Consider the following 27,306-nt stretch of genomic DNA (forward strand, 5'->3'; position numbering starts at 1 on the left):
ATTTTCTTGCATTACTTAACTGAATTATTTCTTTTCTTTGCAGGAATTTTTGGTTATTTCCACCCTCGAAGTTGATTGCAGAATTTTAGCTTGAGGGTTCATCGCTTGGTTTTACTGCAAACTAGGGAAGTTTTCAGTCCAATTGTTTTATTTTGTTTCTTATTATTTATTTATTTTATTTTTATTTGCATTATAGTGTTTTCTGACATTGGGGACAATGTCCAGTTTAAGTTTGGGGGTAAAGAGTATAAAAAATGACCAAATTGAAATTTTTTGTACCTTCGACTACGAACTGGTTTCATTTGTTTCCGTGTTGTTGCTTTTTGTTATCTTAATTAGTTTTGTTTTCTTTAAAAAAAAAAATCGGAAAATTTAAAAAACAAAAAAATATTGTCTTGTTTTCCTTATTGTATTGAATTAGATTTTTGTTAGTTTCCCGACCCAATGATATAATTAGATCAAATTTGAATCATGATTATCAAGAACTTAGTTAACATGTGTTTTGTGAAATTCCTAATTCTCTTGTTAGTTTTGTACATGTTTGACCATCTTTGAAAAACCAAATGCACATAGCCTTGTTGATGTGAAACTAAAGCATGACTTAAAGCTTCATATGTGAATTTAGTGACCATATACATCCTATGTGAGTTTTTTTGAGCCTATTGAAAGTGTGTGCATTTTTCATACACTCCTATTCTTTCATGTGTGATGAACTTATGTGAGATACATTTCTAGAACTTGCGTAACGATCTTTCGAAATGTTTGTCATTGATTGCATGAACTTGGAAATGATAGAGGCATTAGGTTTACCACTATGGCCCAAATAACCATGTTTCCCAAATAAAAATGATATCATTAGATTGCTAATTTGAGCCATGTATGTTGAGCCTTTTATTTCTTATCACCAGATATGTCTACCCTTATACCTGAAACATTTTTCCTTACCCTTTCCAAGCAAGCTAGTGAGATTGTCTTATGAGAAATGTTTGTGAAGTACTTTGAAGGTGTTTGGCAAAAGAATAAGTGTGGGGGTATTTCATGTTTGTATTTAAAAAGAAAAGAGAAAAAAAAAAAGAGAAAAAGAAAAAGAAAGGTTGTATACAAATGAAATAAAAAGTTGTTCAATTTTCAGTTTAAGAGTGTGGTTGGAGGTGCTAGAAGAATTGCTGGAGAGCTTGAGTTCTTATAAATCTAAACAAAAGAATTGCTTGCAATGTAGCTTGGAACTTGTGTTTACCTATTCTTTCATTTCAATAACCCTCTCCCTAAACCTCATTACATCCAATAAAAGTCCTCTTGATTTAAGTTTTGCAATTATGATTGTGGAGATGAGATCTTTATGCAAGCTTATGGTAGAAATTTCACATTTGATTCTTTGAGCGAAACACATTAAAACTAAACACATGTGTGATTGAGTGCATATCCCGTGAGAAGGTCACTAGTTTGCATATGATGATTTTAAAAATAAAAACTTGAAATTGCATTAGCATGGCTATCTCACACACTACACTTCAAGGATGATTTAAAGATTACTGCTAATATTTGAATAAGGAAGATGAACTTGGATTAGTTCCTTGATGCGAGCTATGGTTCTTGATGATTTGTTTTCTTGAATGAAATTCTATGAGGGTCACATAGGGGGAAGCTAATGTTTTTCTTGTTACTTCGTGTTCTTGTTTTCTTTGTTTTGCTCGAGGACTAGCAAAAACTAAGTGTGGGGGTATTTGATCACTCATATATTTCATGCATTTATACTATCCATTTCTAAAGTCTTTGTGATGTTTTTGTGTTAAAATTGTGGCATTTTATCTTACCTTGTGTTAAGGGTCTTGTATTTCATTAATTTCTTACCTTCAGTATTAATGTGTAACATTTCTTTTATAAGTTGGCCATGAATGAGATGTTATGGTGCAAAATTTTCATAAATACAATTGTAACACTTTTAGAATGCCTAGTCATAAACTAGTCTTGTAAATCTTGCATTTTGATTTTGTTCCATCATTTTATTAATATTGGCTTGTGGCTATGGATTTTATGGCAACGCCTGTAAAAGGATGAATTGGCTTTAATTGCTCTCTCATTTTGTGACAGGTGGTTTTGAACTTGGGATCCCTCCAAAACTCACATGAGGCACAGATTAGCTGTTTGGGTTTGTCGGCTGATGGAAGTGCCTTGTGTACAGGAAGTTGGGATACAAAGAAAAAGGCAGAAAACGTGGGCTGTCTGTGACGAAAAGGAAAGAGCTGCGTGGGCAGCTGTAAGGACAGAGAGAAGTGGGAGCGTGAAAAGTGAGTGGAAAGGAGGAGAGACAGCTGTGAGCGCAGGAAAGGAGAGCCTTGCGGGGGAGCAAAGCTGCCTTGCGGCATCAGAAGCACGGGGGGTCAGAGGTGCAAAAAGGAAAGAAGCAGGGAGTGGAGGGCTGCCCTTGGCAGCCTGGAAAAAACAGAAAGAAAAAAATATAGAAGAATAGACGCGGGAGTGAGAGAGGAATAAGAAGGCAGAGAGCAGTTAAAAAAAGAAAGAGACTAAACTGTGCGAAGGCAGAAAATAAAAAGGTCAGGAAAGATATAGCTGCTTTGCAGCTAAGTGAGCACAGGAAGGAAGGCACGGAAGTAAGCACAGAGAGCAAGGCAGCAAGAAAAATTCGAGGCTTCAATCTAGTTTCTTGGTTTTATCTTCTCAAACCCATGTTTTACTTTTGGTTTAATTTGAGAATAATGTGTAACTAATTTTTAGTAGTTAGGGGCTGTTTTGAAGCCCCGAATATGATCGTAAATTTGTTGTGATATTTTGTTTGAATGACTTTCATGAAAGGATGAAAATTGTTTCACTACTTATCTCATTGATAAATTCTTTATGTGTTTCTATGGATGCATACATAGTGAGCATATCTAGGATTTTAATGCTATGAATATATGTCTGCCTGCCCTTGTTGAATGAGGACCTACATATGTTCTAGAGTAGCACTTGTTAATTGTGGTTAACATGTGAAACGATTTCTAGGAGAAGTAAGACAACACCAGTACTTACGATGCCTTGTGATGACTCAAAACTCTTTTTATTCTTAATGATTTCTACTTGTTAAATCTATGAACACACCATTCTAGATTGCATGCTAGGGACTAAGTTAAGTTGAAAACGCCATTCTCTTAACATACTACGTAAGAAAGAGTAATAGGTTGTGTTCTAACATTGAGCCAACTTGAGCATCTTCATCCGGAAATAAAAGGAATTTGAATGAAACATAACATACTTGCATGATTATTTGGTGGTGGAAAGCATGTCCCCTAACTCATTTTCTTAATTTGTGAATTAAAATCTATTGGTATTATTTAAAATCTGTTTCTGTACTGTTTTTGTACGATTTAATTTAAATAGCAAATCAACTCCAAAAATCCCAAACATTCGTGTGAGCATAGCTTGGTGTGTCTAGTTTATGTGTATAAAATTTCGTTGCATTTGGATAAGTTTAAGTTAGTCTAAAAATTATTGTTCGGTGGCTGGTCAGTGGAGACAGCCACCCCGTTTTTGTGACATTTTAAGTATTTGGAGAAAACAATCTTCTGCGGGAAAGACCCTTATTTTCATATGCTACAATTGACAAATCTTAGTGTGAATAAGGAAAATTAATAGGATTATTGTGTGCTACTTTGTGGTGCGTTATAATTCCCTACCAAATTTTTGTGGGTGAAGGGAACAAAAGGTATCAAGCAATTAAGTGTAATAATTAAATGAATTGAAGCATGAAATCAGAAATTATGTAGGGGACAAGAGTGATCAAGCATGGCATGGGAATCCAAAGGGAATTCTATGTTGTTTTGCATGGCAATGAAGGCAAGTTGGGGTGACAAATTTTTGGGCTGAGTTCTTCATCTTTTGGACCATAATTCTTCACATTCTTGGCCTCTTTAGTTCTCAAATTCGTCCATCCACTTTGGCCCAAATATGTGACATGCATTCCAAGCTCCATTTTGCTCCAAAATGCTCCAAAATGCATCTTCTTGCCTACTTTGTCCATAAAATCTGAAAACACACGAAAATGACTTTAAACATTAAAATAACTAAGGAAACACGACATAAATGCACAAGAACAAGCCAACTAAGTCGCATAAATATGCTCCTATCAGTGCACTTGAGTGTTTTAAAAAGTTCAAGGCAATGACCAAATTACAATGTGGCTATAAGGTGAAATGTCTTAGAAGTGATAGAGGATGAGAGTTCATTTATGCAGAATTTGATAAGTATTGCAGTGATCTAGGAATCCAGAGACAGTTGATGATGGCCTACATTCCCCAATAAAATGGAGTGTTGGAAAGGAAAAATAGAACTGTGGTGGAAATGGCAAAGTCAATGTTGCATGAGAAGAATCTTTCATATGTGTTTTGGGCAGAAGTAGTGAACACTGTTGTTTACTTGCTTAACAAATGTCCTTCCAAAGCTTTGGGGAAAATAACTAGATTTAAGGCATATACTGCCAGAAAACCAGGGATAACTCACTTTAAAATCTTTGGTTCACTTTGCTATGTGCACATCCCTTTTAATCTCAGACAAAAGTTAGAAGACAATAATCATAAATGCAGCTTTATAGGCTATGATGCTAGTGAAAAGGGCTGTAGACTGTATGATCCGATTTCAAGGAAGATCATTCTATCAAGAGATGCTACATTTGATGAGAATACTTCTTAGGATTGGAATTGCACTAGAAACAATGAAGTGAAATTTCTGTTTCTCACTGAGCATTCGAATGCTACTAAGATCATTGATATTGGTGAAAGTTCTCATCCTGATCATTTCACTACTTTTCAAAGTGAAAGTATGACTCAAATAACTCAAATATACGATGACACACCTAAGCAGTGGAAAAGTGTAAGTGAAATCATGGCTCAGTGCAATATGTGCATTATTGAACCTGAAAGTTATGATGAGGCATCTAAGGATGACTTATGGAGGACTGCAATGAAAAATGAATTAGAAATGATAGAGAAGAATAAAACATGATAGCTAGTTGAGAAACCATTTGATAAGCCAATCATTGGTGTCAAATGGGTCTATAAAACTAAACTTAATCTAGATGGTACATTGCAGAAGAATAAAGCTAGATTGGTGGCTAAAGGCTACTCACAGAAGCCTAGAATTGACTATAATGAAACTGTTTTCCCTGTGGTAAGATTGGATACCATAAAAGCCTTGATTGCACTTACTGCACATGAGAAATGGAGTTTGTACCAATTGGATGTGAAGTCTGCTTTTCTTAATGGAGTTTTGAAGAAGAAAGTGTATGTTGAGCAACCACAGGGTTTTGTGAAAGATAATGAAGAAACTAAGGTGTATAAACTGAACAAGGCACTTTATGGATTGAAGCAGGCACCAAGGGCTTGGTATGATGAGATTGATGCCTACTTTAACAATGCAGGTTTCAAGAAGAGCTCAAGTGAGGCAACCTTGTATGTTAAAATAAGTGAGGACTCAAGTATCATTATTGTCTCCTTATATGTAGATGATATTGTGTACACTGGTAGCAGTCCATAAATGCTTGAAGAGTTTAAAGACGGCATGATGAAACACTATGAGATGACATATTTGGGTTTGTTACACCACTTCCATGGAATAGGGGTATTACAAACTGAGAAAAGCATTTCATACATCAAAAGAAGTATGCACAGAAGCTGATTGAGAAATTTGGGTTAAAAGATTGCAAGATAGTTGCTACTCCATTTACAGTAAATGAGAAATTGAGTAAGGTTGATAGTAGTGAAGCTACAAATGAAGGAGAATACAGACAACTTATGGGGAGCTTACTCTACTTGATAGCAACCAGTCCTGATGTAATGTTTGTATCAAGCTTACTGGCAAAGGTTTATGCATAATCCCACTAACAAACACATAAGAACAACTAAGAAGGTGCTGAGATACATTCAGGGAACAACATATTTTGGAATTGTCTTTGAAAAGGGAAAAACAATTACTTTAATTAGTTAATGTGACAGTGACTAGGCTGGAAGTGAGGATGATATGAGAAGCACTTCAGGTTATACATTTACACGAGGATCTGGTGTGTTTTCATGGGCTTCAATCAAGCAAAGCACTATGGCATTGTCCATAGTAGAAGCAGAATATGTAAATGCTGCATAAGTCACCACTCAAGAAAAATGGTTGAGATTTGTACTTGAAGATTTTGGAGAAGAACAAGTGGAAGGAACACAAATCATGTGTGACAACATATTAGCCATTGTTATGGTTAAGAATCTTGTCCTTCATCAAAAGACAAGACACATCAGCAGAAAGTTTCATTTCATTCGAGAAGCAATTCAAGCCAAGTAGATTGAATTGGTGTGCTACAAGACAGAGGAGCACATTGCAGACATTCTTACTAAAGCTTTGCCTAAAGATCTATTTGCCTATCTAAGAGAGCTTATGGGTGTCAAGTCAGCTAAAGGGTTAGTATAGAGTGTTGGTGTGTAACCCTTTAGCTCAGACTTGGAGGTAAAGAAACAATTCAAACCTTTAGTTTAATATTTGTTTTAGGTTTAAATTAGAGTCGTTGGATCATAGTCTATGTGGCTGCTCTTACTTATATCTAGCTTAAGTGATAGATTATAACAAGTGACATCATCTTGTAGGGTGATAGCAATTAAGGGCTGAGATTTAGTTTTGGCTTGATGAGTGAAGGATCTCCTTTCATCTTCCATGTATAACAGTAACAACCTCACATGTTTGTTGTGAGGAATATCAAAATCAATTATATCATCATTCTTTGAAATTCACTTTGCCATTTTTCTTGTTTTTTTTTTTCTGAGATCATCATCAAGCTTTCATATAAGCATATCGAATATTCCCATACTCTAACATTTATCATTATGCTTCTCCATTTTTGAAGCTTTTAGGGCAACCCATAGAAGTTGTAAAGTTATCTAGGGTTGTGGCCATGGTCATGATTCCTCTTCACTCTAGCTTTGCGTTTTAGTTTCCATTGGTTCCTGTAAAGCTAGCTCAAAACTGTTGTGATTGCTTGGGTTTCTCTGGTTGCTTTTACAATGAATGTGTTTGTGAGTTGTTTTTTTTTTTTTGGTATAGACTTCATTTTGGAATGATTGGTATAACAATTACCATCAACTTTTCTTGGTGGGTTTTGGTTTTTGGACTTTCGGGTTACACTCTCTTTGGTGGATGCCCCTTGACTTGGGGCTAGCTTCTCCATTGAAACATTTTCTGGCCTTTAGAGTTATGCTTTGGTACCTCTATCTCTCTCTCTCTCAAAAACAATTTACATGGTTCCATGTTTACTTTGGTTATATGACATCCAATTCAATAATACAAATCTTACGGGGATACATTTACATGACTGTATTGTTGATGCAAATTTTCGCCGTCTCTAGCTTTGACGAAAATGTACCTGTAAAACAATCAACATCTTTGATCAAGGACCTAAGCCTCACGTGCCCACGAGGTAGGGGGAGGTGGGGTTAGGCCAATGGATCTCCAATGCCTAAGTTAGTTTCTCTGGTAAAAGTAAAGTGTTTAGGGTTTTTTTAGGGTAGCAAAAGCTTACCGAAATTTGGTAGAATATGGGGTATATATAGGGGAGTGGCCAACCATGGTGTTAGGGTTTTACCCTACATATGGTGGCATCCTATTGTCCAAGGTTTTATGGAGAAATATTCTCAAGATATTAAATAGGAAATAATATCTTGAGATAGTGGAGTAATTATCCTAATTGATTTAAATTTTCCTTGCCAATGGCATGCGAGCTGTGGGCAGTTGTATTCAGCTGCTGGGAACTTCAAGGGTGCGAGCTACGTGTGGGAGTATATGATGAGCCTGCCTATTTATTGATGGCAACTTGTTTTTCTTGAGAAAAAGTCCACGTGTTGCCTTTAGAAATTTTGGGATTATTTTAGGCTCCATAAATGCCTCTACACCTGTTGGGCTGCTCATAGGAAAAGGGCAATAGGTGTAGAAATCTTAAGCTACATGGGCTTGTAGAGTTGTTTCCCAATTTGAACTTGATCTCTTCCTTGATTTGGAGATAAACTTCTTATAGGAAAAGGAAACCAATTGCCCCCAATACTTATTTAATTTTTCCTTAAGCAGGGGATTAAATAAATTTGGACAACAATCATCATTCCAACAAGGAAGAGAGAAGCCAGAGGAAATTTGTTCCCTCTCCCCTAGCTTTCTTCTTCTCTTGCCCTTGCAAATAGTTGTCTCTCGTTGTTGCTCTTCTTCTTTGTGCCACACCAAGGTAAGAAAAATTTGATTTTTTTGGAACTCCGGGGCTTGAAAAAATTGGTTCGGTGGGGGCCAAGGACGTGTGAAACACATGGCAAGGGTGCCACGAGACTGCTATGCTGCATTGGGCAACGTGGGTTGCTGATGGCACAACACGGGAGTCGGTTGGCGTGGTCCAGGTGCTTGGTTAGGCTAAAGTCGAGGTGACAAGCGCACTGGGGCGTGGAACTAGGTGAGCCGTGAGGCTTTAGCCTATCTGGCTAGGCTTGGTGTGGGCCAAGCATGCACTCAAGCCTGCTATGAAGGAAGAGAAAAAGGGATCGACATAGGCTGGGTCTCTGTTGTTGGCAGATTGGGCCGAAAAGCCTTGGACCCTATTGGGTATGAGAGAGAAAAAGAGGGAGGCGCGGGCCTCCATCCATGTTTAGCTGAAGCGGCTTAGGTCGCGTGTAGGAGAGAAAAGGGTGAGAGTTGGGCCCTTATGGCCTTGCCGTGTAGGTAAGTTGGGCCGTGGGGCCTGGCGTTGGAATCTGCTGTCATCTTATTTGCGTATATATATGTATATATATTTTTTTTTTGCGAGCTACCTTCTAAATATTTTTCTTCATACTTTTTGCAGGGATTTTGAGATGTCTTCCTCCGATCACAAAAGTGACGAATACCCTTCATCGTTGTACCGTTAAGGTGGTTTTTTTGGCAAGGTGGGCTACCTCAAGGTTGCACATGTCAAGATCAATTCCGATGAGTTGTTTCGAGATTTTCTTGAGACGTACAAGAATGTGATTCTGTCAGGGGTTCACGTCAAGCGGGTGAATGATGATAGCGGCCATGAACCGTGCGGCAAGGGTGCCACTGCTAGGAAAAGGTCTATCAAATTCTATTTGTATTACTTTGTGTTGGGATTTACTTTTCCCATGCCGTGTATTTTTTCCGGAGGTGATCTGCTCCATGAAATGTGCGCCTGCTCAGTGTGTTGGAAGTATGCCCACAAAGCCACTCATTTGATGTAATAGCTTTTGGAATACTTATTGTGTTAAACTATTATATGTTTAATGAAGGGCAAATCTTATTGTTAATCACTATTTATTGTTGTTTATACCATATTTAGGGCCTTTGTATTTAGATCTCATACAAATACTCGGGGGACTTAAATGTAATTATGTGATAAAGGAAGGGGCAAATATGTAATAAGTAAGGAGCTCTTATTCTATAAAAGGACTCCTCACCCTCACAAATGGAGGAGGCCAATTCCTAAGGCTCCTCACCCCCTCAAGCTCTCACTTTCAGAGCCTCTCAGATTCATTACAGAGGCTCTCTCTTTCCCCCTCAGAAATACAATATCAGTGTGGACGTAGCCCAAACCTTGGGGTGAACCACGATACATCTTGTGTTATTTACTTTCTTGCATGATTCACAATCGGATTTACGTTGTTCCAAAACCTCTGGTTTTGTGCATCAACATTTGGCGCTGTATATGGGAATCGACACAAAAAACTATGTCGGTTTTCTTTCATTTTTTTTCATCAAACTTCACCACTGTGAATCTGCAAAATCACAAAGACCCAGAAAAACTTCGCAGATTTCCCAGCACACCACGATCAACACATAGTGAGCGAGCTTCACAAAATCTCAGAAAATGGTGAACAAACTATGGAAGATCATCCTCTGGCCTTTGCTAGAAACTGTGCTCAACAACCACGCCCAGCACCACCGCGTCCCTCAGCCTCTGATCCTCCACAGCCCTAGAGGTGTCGGTAAAACCACTCTCATCCTCGAACGTTTGCTTGGGGAGTGGAACAAAGACCATCACCTTACTGGCTACGTCGACTTCGTCGAGTCCATCAAAGACCATAAGTCACAGCCACAAGTCATAAATCTCAGTGGCTTCATTGAGCACTGAAGAGGAAAGATGTCAGAAAAAAAAAATATACGCACTGAGATTGATGCCATTGTAGGCCTATGCTCACAACCACAACATGACAGAAAGATGCCCGACAAAAAAACATGACAGAAAGATGATAGAAACAAACAAACTGCAGAGGAGAGATGTGGCTTTATGTCAATAAGGCAGCGTTCGAGTTGAGAAAGACATCCGTGGAGTCGTCCTGGACCCCTCACCGGAAGGTTACTCCCAAATTACCTTAGGCCAGGTACTCATCTACTATATTAATGGACGCCATTGATATGCTTTCACCCATTACCACCTCCATTCATGACGACCCCACCACGACGTCAACCCAGAACGGGATTTTGTGGGACGTTCTGGAGACGGAGGTTCCGGCATCAGAGTTGTTGCTGTCGCGGCAGTCAAGTTTCGGCGTTAGAGTCGTTCTTCGACGAGCTTAGTGAGTCGTTCTCCCATTTCAGTGATTTCAACTAAGTCGCCTAATTCAAAACCGTTGTCGAAAAAGCTACTCCTATTTCAAGCCCAGCAGACTATTCTCTTTCTCGGTTGGTATCTCAAGTTTCGATTTTAGATTCGGGTTTGGGTCGAATGAGTTCGGGGTGTTGAGAAAATGGATCCTCCACTGATCAACGAGTCTTCCTCCTCAGTAGCTAACCTAGCATCATACAGCCTGGCAGAGATTTGGTCCTTCAGCGGCGAGCCTGGTGGTAGCGGTGGCGGATTGGGGCTCCGAGTGGGTAACTTGGGTCAGAGTTTGGGTGAGCTTGGAGATAGCTTTGTGAACAGAGATGGGTCGTTTAAGGAATCAACTGTGACGGAGCAAGGCGGTGACAATGGAGATGAAGAGGTCCAGAGACGAAGTTTTTATAAGCTCGCAACTCAAGCGGCCCGTGGTTTCCGCTCGAAAAGAGCCTTCTGGGCAACCTCAGATGATGGCAGCAGAATGACCATGTTGAACAGAGCTCAAAGGTTATGAGGAAGGAAAAGGATCTACTCAGAGAAAATCTTCTCAAAGCAGAGGCAGTCACTCAAATTGCTAAGAAGAAATTTAATGAAGAAAATAATATGCTGAACGAAATACTTTATCAGTTTAGAGCTGCAGATGACATTCGTCAAGAAGCATATGCACATTTACAGGGTTTGAGAAAAAAACTCCTCCCCTGCTACTCGACAGAGATCAGGCGTCCTCAACGGAGGAGTAATCACCTGTGACGCACTCCAGTTACCGAATCTACATCCACAACCACTCCCTATTCAATGCCAGATCCACAACTAACAGAAAGGGAAGTCATTCTCCATCAAAGAGTGCGCGATTTCAATAGCGTTGGCAGTGGGATTAGTGACAGGAGAAAAAGCAAAAGAAAAGCAACCAGGACGAAAGCAACTAGGCCATCCCTTCAGCATTAAAGGAGCCACGTGCTCCACCGAGGCCACCAGAACCTTACCACGATGTTTTCTGTTTCTGTCACGATTACCCCTGTTGCCCTTAATCATGTCATCAAGAGACATATCCAAAGCAAAAAGCAGAAACAAAAGCCGAAAAGAAAAGAGAAAACGAAAGCAAAAGCGAAAAAAAAAGGAAATGGCATTATTCCCTTGTCTGTCATCTGCCAAAAGAATGAAAAATACAGAGAAAGCAAAAGAGAGGCACATGGGGACACTGCGAAGCAAGGAATAAACACCCCATGATGTAATTTATTTTTCGTATCTTTTGAAGATATTTGTAAAAACCTCATCAGAGGGTACAAAAAAAAAAAACGAAAAAGCCCAAAATAAATGGGCTGGAATGTTGTATGGAGGGCGAAGGCCCATGAGCCCAAAATAGCTACAACCAGGCGATCAAAAATACGCTCAATACTCCACAATTATTCGACAACCTGCCATAATTACCACTAGCCAGGTGATCAAAAGTATGCCCAGTACTCCACAATTATTCGGCAACCTACCGTTATGACAACCAACCAGGTGATCAAAAGTAAGCCCAGTACTCCACAATTATTCGGTAACCTACCGCTATTACAACCAACGAGGTGATCAAAAGTACGCCCAGTACTCCACAATTATTCGACAACCTGCTGCTATTACCACCAACCAGGTGATCAAAAGTACGCCCAGTACTTCATATTATACATGAACATTACTCATGTCAATCATACATAAACATTCATGAGCATCGCTTATATAAATCATACATAAACATTCATGAGCATCACTCATGTCAACATCCATGAGCATCACTCATGTCAATCAAACATTCATGAGCATCACTCATGTCAATCAGCTTTAAAAGCTTCATTTACAGAAGCTCAAAAGCTTCATTTACAAAAGCTCTAGCTTCGAAAGCTTCATTTACAGAGCTACAGCTTCAAAAGCTTCATTTACAAAAGCTCCAGCTTCAAAAGCTTCATTTATAGAGCTTTAGCTTCAAAGCTTCACTTGCAAAGCTTCACCTACAAAGCTTCAGTGCAGGGTATACAAATACCACCTCCGAACAACCACCACTTTGGCCCATTCATGGATTGAATTTCAAGTCTTCAGCCAACAGGCTCTATTGACCGAAGACTTGGGGGACTACATTATGTACCATATATTGGGCCTCATGAAAAATACTTAGGGGACTTAGCCCATTATTCATGTATTGAGAAGCGAGCCCTTATTCTATAAAAGGGACTCCCTCACCATCATTAGAGAGCATCAAATCTAGCCCATTATTCATGTATTGAGAAGCGAGCTCTTACTCTATAAAAGGGACTCCCTTACCATCATTAGAGAGCATCGCCGCCTACTGAGAAACCACCTCGCTGCGAGTATGAACTTTAGCCCATCATTTATGTATTGAGGAGCGAGCCCTTATTCTATAAAAGGGACTCCCTCACTTTCATTAGAGAGCACTCATGAAAAATACTTGTAGGACTCTAGCCCATCACTTATGTATTGAGGAGCGAGCCCTTATTCTATAAAAGGGACTCCCTCACCAACATTATAGAGCATCAACTCTAGCCCATCATTCATGTATTGAGGAGCGAGCCCTTATTTTATAAAAGGGACTCCCTCACCTTCAACGCCACAAGCCGAGCCAACCAAGGCAACATAAGCCACGAGCCGAGCAGCATTGTAACATGTGCTACTTCTAGTTGAGTATCATTTCAGATTGAGCACCGCCTCATATCGAGCATCAGTTCAAGACAACATCTAGTTACTTCGGCCCAAACATGGACTGAATTTCAAGTCTCCAGCCAAAAGACTATCTTGACTGAAGACTTGGGGGACTACTGTTTATACCATATTTAGGGCCTCCGTATTTAGAGCTCGTACAAATACTCAGGGGACTTAAATGTAATTATGTGATAAAGAAATGGGCAAACATGTAATAAGTGAGGAGCCCTTATTCTATAAAAGGACTCCTCACCCTCACAAATGGAGGAGGCCAATTCCTAAGGCTCGTCACCCCCTCAAGCTATCACTCTCAGAGCCTCTCAGATTCATTACAGAGGCTCTCTTTCTCCCTTTCAGAAATACAATATCAGTGTGAACGTAGCCCAAACCTTGGGGTGAACCACGATACTTCTTGTGTTATTTACTTTCTTGCATGATTCACGGTCGGATTTACGTTATTCCAAGACCTCCGGTTTTGTGCATCAACAATTGTATTATGTGTTTAAGCAATAAGGGAATCCAATGAATGTATTTAATCTAAGAGAGAAGTGATCTAAGTAAGTTAGATTAATGAGACCTTTCTCTTATGTTCATTCCTAAAACGTTCCTAGCCATAGGATTGCCAGTTGGGCATTGACATCCGCTAAGGTTAGTATGTGTTATGTTAACTTAAGCGTGAGTATGACTAGTCTCAAGTCATTTAGTGTTGGACACTGAGACAAACACATAGGTGCTTAAAAGGTAATTAAGTACACTAAACAACGATCAATAAGGAGTTCAAACATACATGTCATGTTAGAACTCGTAAGTTGCAATATGGAAAGTAGTTTTTTGACCTAGGGCATTATAGATGTCTAATGGTTAGGTCCTTGATCTTTGATCATGTCAATGGCATTCCATCGATAGTGTCCACGACATTGTTGGGGTCAAGCTATCTAGTCATGTAGGCATATGAATACACAACAAGGGATCTCTAAGCTTCCCTAGTGAAAGGAGAATACTGTGAGATATGATTCTGGAGTCTTTGGCCAAAGCATAAGAATATGACTTAGGAAGTTTGTTCCAAATCATATTCAATTGAATCACATAGAGAAGTATCACATTGGATAGTAGACATGAAACAAACTATCACTCAAACAATATGATTAAGAGTATTGTATTAGAGAATGACCGTATTGCATTGTAATTGTAACTGGCTAGGTTCTTCAACAACTTTTACTTAGCTTGGGTAGCCATGACATACTGCTAGGTGTCACTCAAGGTTTGTGGAAGCTCTGAAGATTAGCAAACACTAATCTTAATCAAAAGGAGAATTGAAATGTAGTTTCAATTGACAATCGATCGTTAAGAGTAATAATCGCCCACTGCCTCGCTAATTGGAACCTAATGGATTGTACACTAAGTAAGGATGAAGGTGAAGAAATATAAATGAGATGGATAAGCAATTAAATGGTTTAATTGAGAATGGTCAAGATTAATTAATTAGTTAATTAATTATATGAAAGGTTCATATTGGGCTTTCAATTTAGTTTCGGGTCTCGGGGGCCCAAAAGTGTTTTGGTCCACAAGGCAATTAGCCCAATAACAACTAAAAACAAAATGGGCAATTAGCCCAATAAGAAAGTCAAGGCCGGCCATAAGGGTGAGTGGATGCAAACTTGGATTAATTGCAAGTTTGCCACTCACATGTGAGGTAGTATAAAGTCATCTTTATAGCTTTTACTCACTAGGGTTTTCTTGAGGCAAAGAAGACAAATTTTTTCTCTCTTTTTCTCCATAGAGGTCGGCCACTTAGGGGAAGGATAGCTAGCAATCTTTCTTCCTCTAAGTCATCCATTTCATCTTCACACCTCACCCTTGGTGTGGAGACTTAGAGACACTAAATCTTTGGTGTTCTTGGTGAAGGATTATTTTGTGAAAACATGTTCATTTAAGCAACATCAATAAGCATGCAATTAACAATTAAAGGCGGAATCATGCTTGCATGCACTTAAAAACAAAACATTAACCATGAAATTCAAAGCCTAGTAGATTGGTGAACCAAAACTCAACTCAAAACAAAGTGAGTTGAAATTGTACCTTTGTAGATTCCTCTTTGCATAAGCAAAGGCTAATCACCCAAAGAGAGGGCCTTCATTCCTTGCATAATAAATCTATAGATTTGGATGGATGAATAGGTTTCTCTAAGTTCCCAAAATAGGGAACCTCTAAGTCTCTTCACCAAGGAGAGATTGGAGAAGAAATGAGTGACCTTGGAGTAGTGGGATTGCAAGATGCACCCCCCAAGGTGGCCGGCCTCTTTAGAGAGAAATGGAGAGACATGTTCTCTCCAATTTTCTCCAAAACAAACCCTAATGAATTTTAGGCTATAAAGTCATATTTATACCTTTATTCATTTGAGTGGCAAACTTGTAAATAAGTCAAAGTTCACTACCCTTAGCATCATGGCCGGCCCTAGGGTATTTTTGGGCTAATTAGGCCTTTGTGAATCATTATTCATTAAGTTGTTATACAACTTAAGTCAATGGGCTTGACGTTCAAAACCCATTGGGCCTTAATGTCCAAAACTATCCCGAGGTCTTTAACGAACTTATTCGTTTGATTAATTAACATATTAATTAATCCTTGCCATAAATAAATGATTAAACCATTTAATCATTCTTACTCATCTCCATTATTTCTTCAATCTCCACCTTACACGGTGTGCGATCCATTAGGTTCCTTTTAGCGAGGCAGTGGGCGATTAAAACCATTTTATATCGATTGTGAATTGAAACTTACTTTCAATTCTCCCTTTAGTGATTACACACGTTTAGGGCTTCCACAAACCATGAGTGACACCTTGCAGCATATCATGGTTACCCAAGCTAATCAGAAGAGGTAGAGAAAACCTATTCAGTTTGGGATTACAAATGCAATACGGTCTTTCTCTAATACAATACTCTTGACCACATTGTTTGGTTTGATAGTTTATTTATTCATGTCTACTATCCAATGTGATTCGTGTGCTTATATGATTACCTTGAATGTGATTTAGAACGACTTTTCTAAATCTCATTCATACTCTGGCCAGAGATTCTAAATCATATCATAGAGTATTCTCCCTCAAACAGTTTGAAGGTTAGAGATCCCTTGTTGCGCATTCACTTGCCTCCATGGCTAAGTGGCTTAACCCCAACGATGCCGTGGACACTCCAATGGAATGACGTTTGACATAATCAAAGATCAAGGACTTAACCACAAGACAACTGTGATGACTCAGGTCAAATGACTACTTTGCATTATCCCAACCATGAGTTCTCATGTGACATGAGTATGAGAACTCTTCGTTGATCGCGTTCAGTGAACTCATTCTCTACTGAGCACCTACGTACTTGTCTTGATGTCACACACACCAATGACTCGAGACTAGTCACTCTCCCTGAGAGAAGACATAGCACGTACCGATCTTGACGGACTGTCAATGCCCAATTGGCAATCCTATGATCAGGAACATTTAGGATGTGTCTACGAAAGAATGGTCTCATGAATCTAACTTCATTAGATTGCATTCTCCCAATCACATATTCCTTGGACTTTATCGTTTAAGCATATAACATTTATATGAGACGGCTCAAACAATAATCTTTGCCCTTTATATTAAACTAGATTAGTTTAACATGTGAAATGTCCGTAAAGTATCATCACATGATTGGTTTTAGGGCACATTTCCAACAATCTCCCACTTGCACTAGAGCCAATCAGCTTGGTCATCAGTGATGATACCTCTTCTGTAGTCATTTCATAAAAGGCTGAATAGTAGGCCTAGACAATGGATATCTATATGTTATCCATAGAAGCAACCTTGAGAATAACGACATCACCATTATACATGATTCTCAATCATGTGGTTCAGTCTCTCATATGAGTTCGGACCTTGATGAGACCTTGATTCCCTGGCTTGAGCTATCGCCCCATTAGTGTCATAGTGTCGATACACTAGATACACTTTCTGGTTGGAACCGAATAGCGAGTTCATAAATGAACTTTCTCATCCAAACAACATTGTTGCAAACATCTATATGGCAATATACCTTGCATTCATAATGGAACACACTAAAGTCATTACTTTAATATTTCCATCCAAATATCTCTTTAGTCATAATAAAGAGATATATGTTTATCTCTTCATTCATAATGAAGAAACATCCAATGATGGATTAGATTTATAATCTAATACATTTACGCTTCCATTACGTTACTCTAATTATTCCTCGATCTTTGAGGAATTTATCCTTTAGTATTTCTTAAATACTTAAGGACTCACTTGACAGTTGCCATGGTTCTGATCCTGGGCTTGCACTGATATCGTCTTGTACCGTTCTAGGTACAACTCATATCAATGTTTTCATACAATATGAAATACATAAATCACCTTTATGCGTATGCATAAAGGATTCTATTTACGCATTATTTCTTTGGGAGTCAAAAGGTACGTTCCCTTTGAGAAGGGGAACTTTCCAGTCACACTAGAGTCGTCCTTCTAATTGAAGTTTATCATCATATGAGAAACTTCCTAGCAACTTTTGTCTATTATTAGGGATTGATATAATCAAATTATATCTTGAAATCTATCAATATAGATTTCCATCCCATGTATATAGACTATGTCTCCCATATACATTCTATCGTTATAGAATGCTTAAAGTCATAACTTTAACGAAGAAATATTCTTTTCTTTTCCAAAATTAATATATCATATATATATTCATATATATCACATATATATTTATATATATATATATATACAAATTTAGGAATATGATTAACTCCCACTAATCTTTTGTAAACCTAGTAAACAAAAGATTCATTTACATCTTTATGAGAAATCAAACGATTTGATCTTTCTCTCATAAGACGTTTATAGCTCCCACTAGCTTGCTAAGATCCATGATGGATGGATCTATACAACTTATATGTCTTGTGATTCATAGTTTTAGACATATATTATCAAGACTATCTTAATAATGGTTTCGAAAACCCATATTATGTCCAAACATTGAATCACCATTTAGTTGTAGCTAGCAATCTTCGAATTAATTGAAACTAAGACTACGTCAAAAATGGTTCCTTCAAAGTCAACCATTCTCTTTTATTGTAGTCACCTTAAGCTACCAATTAGCTTATGAAGGTTTCACTATTTCGGGTCAAATGGTACTTTACCATTTCCTTGGGTATATATCATATATACACTCAATGTAGTCATAAGGATTTTCATTCTTATTTCTTTCGAATTAAGAGGTGCAACTCTATGACATAGTCATAAAGTTCAAACCATTCAACTTTCACGGTTTATAAATCCTTCTCGACTACCTTGGAGCTTTTGGTATAGGAACTAGGTTGTTATATTTGTTGATTACTATCTTGTCTCTCAAAGAACCCATTCTTTGAGTTCTATCTCTTGTTCATTTGCTCTTAGGCAAATCACATTGTATGATTACAATGAACAACCCAATAAAACAACATTTGTTAGTTGGTTTATAGAAGCGATATCCAAAAGTTAATTTAAGGATATCCCACAAGATTGTTTATCAAACAAATATTGCTTACAAGCACACAACCCCAAATCTTAACATGTTTTAAGATTTGTCTTTCTTTCCAACTATATCTTATGGAGTTATGAAAATTTTGGAAGATCTTCTAATTGACAATCATATTGTTTTTAGAAGTATATATCCTATATATGGGTAATAGATAACATCTCACGAACTAAATCTTATTTAAGTTCGTTCTTCTCCTTATGGAGAAATCTATTATCTTATGATGCTTCTTTCCTTGACATCTTTCAAGAAAACTATTCTAAAGTGTTACCATTCCTTGGATCGAATCTAAGGATGTAAATACTTTAGACGTCTTACTCATCAACTTATATTTCTTGAATTATTTGAAACCTTTTGCAAAGTATTCGGACTTGTGTTTATTTAAAATAAACTATAGTCCAACCGAGGGTGATCTTCGGTGAATGTCATACAACATGAGTAGTATTATGTTGTGGACAAGTGCCACTAACATCTAAGTGAATTAACCTCAACAACTTTGTGATTCTTTATTCTTTCCAAAAGAATGAAGATTCAAACATTTTGCCTCTATACAATTTTAACAAGAAGGCATTGGATCCGGATCTAACGATCCTAAGTATCCATCTATGATTAACTCGTAATTTATGTTTTAGAGGTATCACAACTTTAGTTGGGATTAGTCACTACCTTGCAACCTTTTGGGTTTTAAGCATCGTTGTATTCTAAACAGTTAACACTACCATATCATCTCTAATATAGAGATAATAATTAATTAGATTACAATAATCTAATGATTCATTAATAAAGAACAATGTTTTGTCAAACAAAACATTTATCCATTTCACATAGTGACGGAATTTAGTTCCTTAAAATTGGAATGTAAAGACAATCTTTGGTTTTTCCAATTTCTTTGGTAGTTCATATGAGGAAGTAAGTACTATCTGCTTTCGCAGAGATCTTTATTTTATTCACGTTCCGAATGTGAAGCACCTTTTTCTTCTCTCATATATCTTCTACTTCTTATTAGTCACACTTTTACAACGATTGTAAAACATAGTTACTAATACGGAATCAAGCATTCAAGTAGAAGAACCAACTGTTTTGAACTATTCAAGAACAATTTACAACACCTTCGAAAGATGTGTTCTTGACACTTGCAAGACATTTCTTGCAAATACCCCTTCCAATGTCCATCCTTTCATAAAGAAAGTTTGTTCCCTTGGAGTTAATTTCGCTTTCTTCATTTGACTTCTCCTTTGACTACCATAGTCAAGGTCCCTAAACTCCCACTATCTCTCTTGAAACTTATTTCAATTGTGTTATACACATCAAACAATTTGGAGAGCATGTGGTTATTGTTCACTACATAGTTTACAATAAACTTAGTGAACCATAAGGATAGGCACACAAAGGTGAAGTCCTTGCCTAGTTTCCGTCTCGTTAAGTGATTTATCACTTCAACACTCAATGATTCAAAATCATCATAAGTCCATGTTGATGGACTATTTTTGTCAACCAACCATTATGTTCTAAACATAATTACAAACTTTCAAGAGTTGTTCAAGGCAACTCTCATTTCTTCATACAACAATTTGTAAGTGAAGAATCATGGCACATTAAGTGTCCATGCCTTTGTGCTTTCTTCTCAAGTTCTTTGTTCATGTAACAAAGAAACAAGCACTAAGTGTTTGCATTGACTAAGGGTTGTTCAAAGCAACTATTATTTCTTCATACAACGATTTGTAAGTGAAGAACTAATAACACTAAAAGTGTCCTTGTCATTATGCTAATCTTCGTAAGTTCCTTTGTTCATTTAACAAAGGATTAAGCATTGGTTGTTTGTGTTGTCCTCTTCATGATAGACTTTTCTAACATGTTCTTCCAACGATACATTATCATTAGGAAGATTGTGAGGATGAGACTACTTAGTTACATATGCAATCTTTATAAGACATTCTTTGGGATTGTGGTACTAAGTCCGGAAACTAAAACATTCAGTTTTTATTTGTCAAGTGTTGGATAGCGTTTGCAAATATATTGGTAAACAAATACATAACGAATATAAATTGATTGATTTTAAGCCATTTGATTCGGGTCTTTAAATCAAATTAGCACCACCCACTATTTTTGGCAAATTCCATATCCCTCATTGGAATTCGAGAGTTTTGGAGGAAACTCTTAGTAGGTTATGGGAGGCTCACTATTACCAAGCCCACCTCAGAAGAACTCCATATTGGCTAGCAACAATAATAATAAGATAGTACGCTTACTCATTTGCAACTAATGCAAGTACCCATCTTATTTGGCCTCTAGAGAATGATGCCTCAGAAGAACTCCATATTGGCACCATTGCACTTAGTTAAGTCATTCCCACCATGCTAGTTCAAGTAGGGGTTCAAGAATGGCCTCAGAAGAACTCCATATTGGCCATACTCGTTGCCTACTTTCACTTCATCATATGTTTATAGGCTTCTCCTGAATGTAAGCACATACTTTGCAACCCCAGAACTGGACGAATACATTGTATGAGTCACAAACGATTGAAGCCTACCACGGTGGAAGGCCACGAAAGAGTGTTCAAAGCACTCTCACGCTTTTCAACTTAATATTGGTTTGGTTAAGGGTTTTAGGTCTCATCACACATAAACATACATTTTAATCTCTATTAAAACAATTTTGGTCCTATTACAACTATTGGTCCATATGATTGTTTTAGTTGTATATAATACTCCCACTATGCTTTTAAAACGGTTTTTAAAGCAAAAGTATATGATACTACTAACATAAACTTTGCATTCATTTAATGGACTATATAGTTGCCTTAGGGCCTTAGGATGACTATGAACCTTTGTTTAGATTCAACACGAGCCTTGTGTTGAATCTCGGTCTAGGAATGGTGATTGATTTTAGTTACGCGTTAAATCACATTAAGGCGTGTTGTCTTAGGGGCGTTGGACCCAACTACTTCATTTTCATGCATATCAAATAAAGCAAGAAAGAAGTACTTCAAAGTAAAGGTGAGCTTATGCTCATTACAACATTTGCATAAAACAAATTACCTTAAAGTAAAGAAGGGCTTATGCCCTTTTACAACATTTGATCAAATCAAATTACAACCAAAATCTAATCTACACATTCCCATGGTTCAAACAAATTTGAAACGGCCTTTCACATAGCTCAATTATATTAGGCTTAGGTTCATAATCACCCTTTAATTAATTAACACTTTAACTAATTAAATTGAATGCAACATTTTCATTTGGTTTTTGTATCCATAAAATTGATTTAAATGGAGCTAAATGAAATGAAAATCCAATTCTCATTTAAAGAGACAAAACAATTTTGTTCTCAAACTATTTGGGCCATCATGCAATAACCACAACTTTTTGGGCAATATTGCGAAAACATAAACTTTTGGGGTCACTTTGTAAGAACACAAAAGTCCACTACTTCATGTAATTACACTAGAACCCAAAATTTAAACAATGCAAAAACTTCATTAAAGGAGCAAAACAATTTGTCCTTTAGCGTTTTTGGACCTAAACGTAAAAACGTAAACTTTTGGGCCAAAGTGCAAATACACAAAAGTATCAAAACTTTATGTAATTGCATAAAAGCCCCAAAAGCACCCCACTTGAGGGAGGGCCGGCTTTGGAAGAGGAATAGAGTGATGTGTGTGTTGATTTGTGAGTTTTGACATAAAGCATGCAAGTGCACAAGGGGTGTGTGTGAAAGGGAATTAATCCTTTCACACCCACCATTATTTCTATTGCCATTTAAACAAATATCTAAAACATTTAAACATTTGAAAATGCATAAAACATAAACTTTATGAAATAAATCAAAACTTTGAATCAAAACACAAACCTTTTTGTTCTTGGCAAAAATGTCAAGAACAATGAAGAACATTCATGAAAAACCCAAAATTTTTCCATGAACTTTTTCCACCCAAAAACATTCCAAAACCATTCAAACTTTAGGGAAATAACATCTAACCAAACTAGGGTACATAGGGGTTCCAAAAGTCACTGGAAAACACTTTTAACAAGTCAAACAAGAACCCAAAAATCCACCCTTTGGATTTGGCCGAAAATCCCCAAAGTCATGGCACCAAATTTTAGCTCCAATATTCATGCTCATATGAACTACATCTACAACATTTGAGATGGCAAATTTTCTAACAAAATTTACATTCAAAGAAACAAGAATAAAGCTTGTAACATATTACAACTTTTAAATCACAAACTATGAACTACAAAACCCAAAAGGATTCACCAACTACTAGACCTAGGCTCTGATACCACTTGAAGGATTATTTTGTGAAAACATGTTCATTTAAGCAACATCAATAAGCATGCAATTAACAATTAAAGGCGGAATCATGCTTGCATGCACTTAAAAACAAAACATTAACCATGAAATTCAAAGCCTAGTAGATTGGTGAACCAAAACTCAACTCAAAACAAAGTGAGTTGAAATTGTACCTTTGTAGATTCCTCTTTGCATAAGCAAAGGCTAATCACCCAAAGAGAGGGCCTTCATTCCTTGCATAATAAATCTATAGATTTGGATGGATGAATAGGTTTCTCTAAGTTCCCAAAATAGGGAACCTCTAAGTCTCTTCACCAAGGAGAGATTGGAGAAGAAATGAGTGACCTTGGAGTAGTGGGATTGCAAGATGCACCCCCCAAGGTGGCCGGCCTCTTTAGAGAGAAATGGAGAGACATGTTCTCTCCAATTTTCTCCAAAACAAACCCTAATGAATTTTAGGCTATAAAGTCATATTTATACCTTTATTCATTTGAGTGGCAAACTTGTAAATAAGTCCAAGTTCACTACCCTTAGCATCATGGCCGGCCCTAGGGTATTTTTGGGCTAATTAGGCCTTTGTGAATCATTATTCATTAAGTTGTTATACAACTTAAGTCAATGGGCTTGACGTTCAAAACCCATTGGGCCTTAATGTCCAAAACTATCCCGAGGTCTTTAACGAACTTATTCGTTTGATTAATTAACATATTAATTAATCCTTGCCATAAATAAATGATTAAACCATTTAATCATTCTTACTCATCTCCATTATTTCTTCAATCTCCACCTTACACGGTGTGCGATCCATTAGGTTCCTTTTAGCGAGGCAGTGGGCGATTAAAACCATTTTATATCGATTGTGAATTGAAACTTACTTTCAATTCTCCCTTTAGTGATTACACACGTTTAGGGCTTCCACAAACCATGAGTGACACCTTGCAGCATATCATGGTTACCCAAGCTAATCAGAAGAGGTAGAGAAAACCTATTCAGTTTGGGATTACAAATGCAATACGGTCTTTCTCTAATACAATACTCTTGACCACATTGTTTGGTTTGATAGTTTATTTATTCATGTCTACTATCCAATGTGATTCGTGTGCTTATATGATTACCTTGAATGTGATTTAGAACGACTTTTCTAAATCTCATTCATACTCTGGCCAGAGATTCTAAATCATATCATAGAGTATTCTCCCTCAAACAGTTTGAAGGTTAGAGATCCCTTGTTGCGCATTCACTTGCCTCCATGGCTAAGGGGCTTAACCCCAACGATGCCGTGGACACTCCAATGGAATGACGTTTGACATAATCAAAGATCAAGGACTTAACCACAAGACAACTGTGATGACTCAGGTCAAATGACTACTTTGCATTATCCCAACCATGAGTTCTCATGTGACATGAGTATGAGAACTCTTCGTTGATCGCGTTCAGTGAACTCATTCTCTACTGAGCACCTACGTACTTGTCTTGATGTCACACACACCAATGACTCGAGACTAGTCACTCTCCCTGAGAGAAGACATAGCACGTACCGATCTTGACGGACTGTCAATGCCCAATTGGCAATCCTATGATCAGGAACATTTAGGATATGTCTACGAAAGAATGGTCTCATGAATCTAACTTCATTAGATTGCATTCTCCCAATCACATATTCCTTGGACTTTATCGTTTAAGCATATAACATTTATATGAGACGGCTCAAACAATAATCTTTGCCCTTTATATTAAACTAGATTAGTTTAACATGTGAAATGTCCGTAAAGTATCATCACATGATTGGTTTTAGGGCACATTTCCAACACTTGAAGATCCTTTCCTCACATCCTCAAGGAGCAAAGGAGTATCAAAAGGAGGAAAAACACAAGGAAAATCTAAGGAGCTAGGAGGTGACTTGAAGGCCCTCAACTTGGGTGCATCATTTGTGTAAACAAGGATGAGCTTCAAAGGTAATGAATCTGAAAATCCTTTCTTCTCTTTAATGTTGTTAAAGAGTCTTGTGGTTCACCATTCACTAGGCTTTGAAAGTCATGGGTTTTAAAATTATTTTGAATGCATGCCTACTTTAAACTGGTAATAGTTTGCTTATACGTTCAAATGTTCTCACATGTTCTTAGCTAGGACAAAATTTTTCCTTCACAATGTTCCCCGAATACAATTCGTGTAATGGTGGGGTTTTCAAACTTGAGCAAGTTCTTTGATCTTGGCTTGACCATAAATGAGTTATGGTACTTCTTTGAAATCGGCCTTAAGGAAGGGTTGGGGCAGCTGAGGTCTCGCCATAAGCTGCTTGATGTTTCCTGCAAAGGTGATCATGAGCAGGCGAGAGATACCTTGAAGGTAAGTGGAGAGTGGGAGTCTGACTACTCTCTTAAGCTGTATGTTCCGACCGTCTTTATCTGTGGTAAGTGAACTGCTTCATCCATAGCCTTCTTGAACTCTTTGTTGAGCTGCTTCATGACTTCAGTTTATTGATCGTCTTTCTTACTTTGTATATATTCAAAATTTGGCTTAACTCTAAGAACTTCGGCATATATGAAGAAAGTGCACATCGCCTTGGGCATTCCTGTTGAGTATCGTGAGTGGCGCTGGCTGCTCAGTCCTCTTCGTCGGGAGAAAGGCGAGATGCCTTCTAAAGAAGAGATAAAACGAATAAAGGATGAGGCACTTGTGATCACTACTGTAGAGCCTGCTGCTAGTGAAGGTGGAAAGAAGAGATCTTCTTCACCCACTTGTAAGCCTTTGACCGAGAAGAAGCCAAACACTTCTTCTGCTGCTCGTGAGGGCTCAGCTACTATTGAAAAGCTTGTCATCGATCTGACTTCTCCCAAAGGGACGAAAAGATTGTTGAGTCTGAGCCTGTTAAACCAGCAGCTCTGAAGGTAGCCACGACCATTGCTGAGAGGATTGCTCAGTGGAAAGGTTCGGTTGTGCCCCGGATGTCTGGGTTTGTGTCGAAGCGCGTGTCAAGAGCTAAGTCTGGTTTGGCTTCTAAGAGGCTCGCCGTTATGAAGAGCAGGAAGATGGATTATGCTGCTAAGGTAGCATCTGGGGCTGTTCCTTATTCTGTTGCAACTGATTCATCTGCTGAGAAAGAAAAGTCTACTCGCACGAGCAGTTGTTAGAGATCCACCGAGTCTGAGGTTGGGGAGTTTCCTGAGATTTGTACACTACTAAAGGCTGACCTGCTTAAGGACGTTAATGCATGAGCCAAGTTTGTTGATAGTGTTGGGAAAGTTGTTCGCTCAGACTCTTTTGTGAAGCGTCTTGCCTACTCGAGGAGGTCGTCCCTGATTGCTACAATGCATAAGACTTTGATCCTGTCTGCTGAGTCTATGTACGTCGATCAGGATGTTGTCAAGTATGCTAAGGAGGTCGAAGTGGCGTTGATGGCTCAACTTTGTTCGACTGCTGAAAAGATTAAGAAGCTCTAATTTGAACTCGTTGTTTTGAAGGGGTCTGATGTCTCTGCCCTACTTTTATGCAACTGGAGACCGTTCATCAGGAAGTTGTCCATTTGAAGGTTAAGCTTAATGCAACTCAGGCGATGTTGGAAGCTGCAGAGAAGGAAGTTAGTCATGTTGCATCGATGGTTAAGGACTTTGAGCATGTCAATTCAAAGCTACGATATGCTTGTTTTGCCAAGGATGAGGAGCTTGTCTTTATGCATGCTGAAGTGTCTCGTCTTAAGGATGTTGCTAGTAAGCTTGAGTCCAAGAAGGTGGATTTGCAAGGTATGTAGTCTGCTAGCGAGAACCTGAAAAAAGAATTGGGTAAGCTGCATGACGCTCATACTGGGCTTGTTGAGGAGAATATGCAGCTAAAGAATGAGAAGGTCGGTCGTGAAGTGGCGCTTGCTTCTTGTCAGGTCGATTTCTACAAGCTTGGCTATGTAAACCATCTTTAGGGCATGGCGTCGAATTATGAGTTTTTTTTAGAAAGACTTCGAGATTTTCTCCATTTTCAGTTGATCTGCTTGACTTTTCGTTTGAGGCTGCCTTTGGTGGAGCAGCTGAGGGTTAGGTAGTCCAACCAAAGGCGGCTAAGGATGAGCTGATGGAAGCTTTTAGCTACTAAGAGTGGTATGGCTAATGGAGGCTTGTCAGTTGAGGACCAGTGGTTGCGCAAGCTGCCGATGAG

General features: G+C 38.1%; 1 protein-coding gene across 1 annotated transcript; it reads left to right on the plus strand.

Annotated features, from left to right (window-relative positions):
• Positions 1-10,745: 10,745 nt before the first annotated feature.
• LOC139191859 (transcription factor bHLH79-like) lies at positions 10,746-11,111 on the plus strand. Its single transcript, XM_070812889.1, has one exon. The coding sequence runs from the start codon at positions 10,746-10,748 to the stop codon at positions 11,109-11,111; it is 366 nt and encodes a 121-aa protein (XP_070668990.1).
• Positions 11,112-27,306: the final 16,195 nt, after the last annotated feature.

Source organism: Malus domestica, chromosome 15 (assembly GCF_042453785.1).
Source record: "Malus domestica chromosome 15, GDT2T_hap1".
Taxonomy (NCBI): domain Eukaryota; kingdom Viridiplantae; phylum Streptophyta; class Magnoliopsida; order Rosales; family Rosaceae; genus Malus; species Malus domestica.

What these genes read in the sequence shown, in the direction of transcription:
- LOC139191859 (XM_070812889.1), top strand. Translation starts at nt 10,746, where the DNA reads ATGGATCCTCCACTGATCAACGAGTCTTCCTCCTCAGTAGCTAACCTA.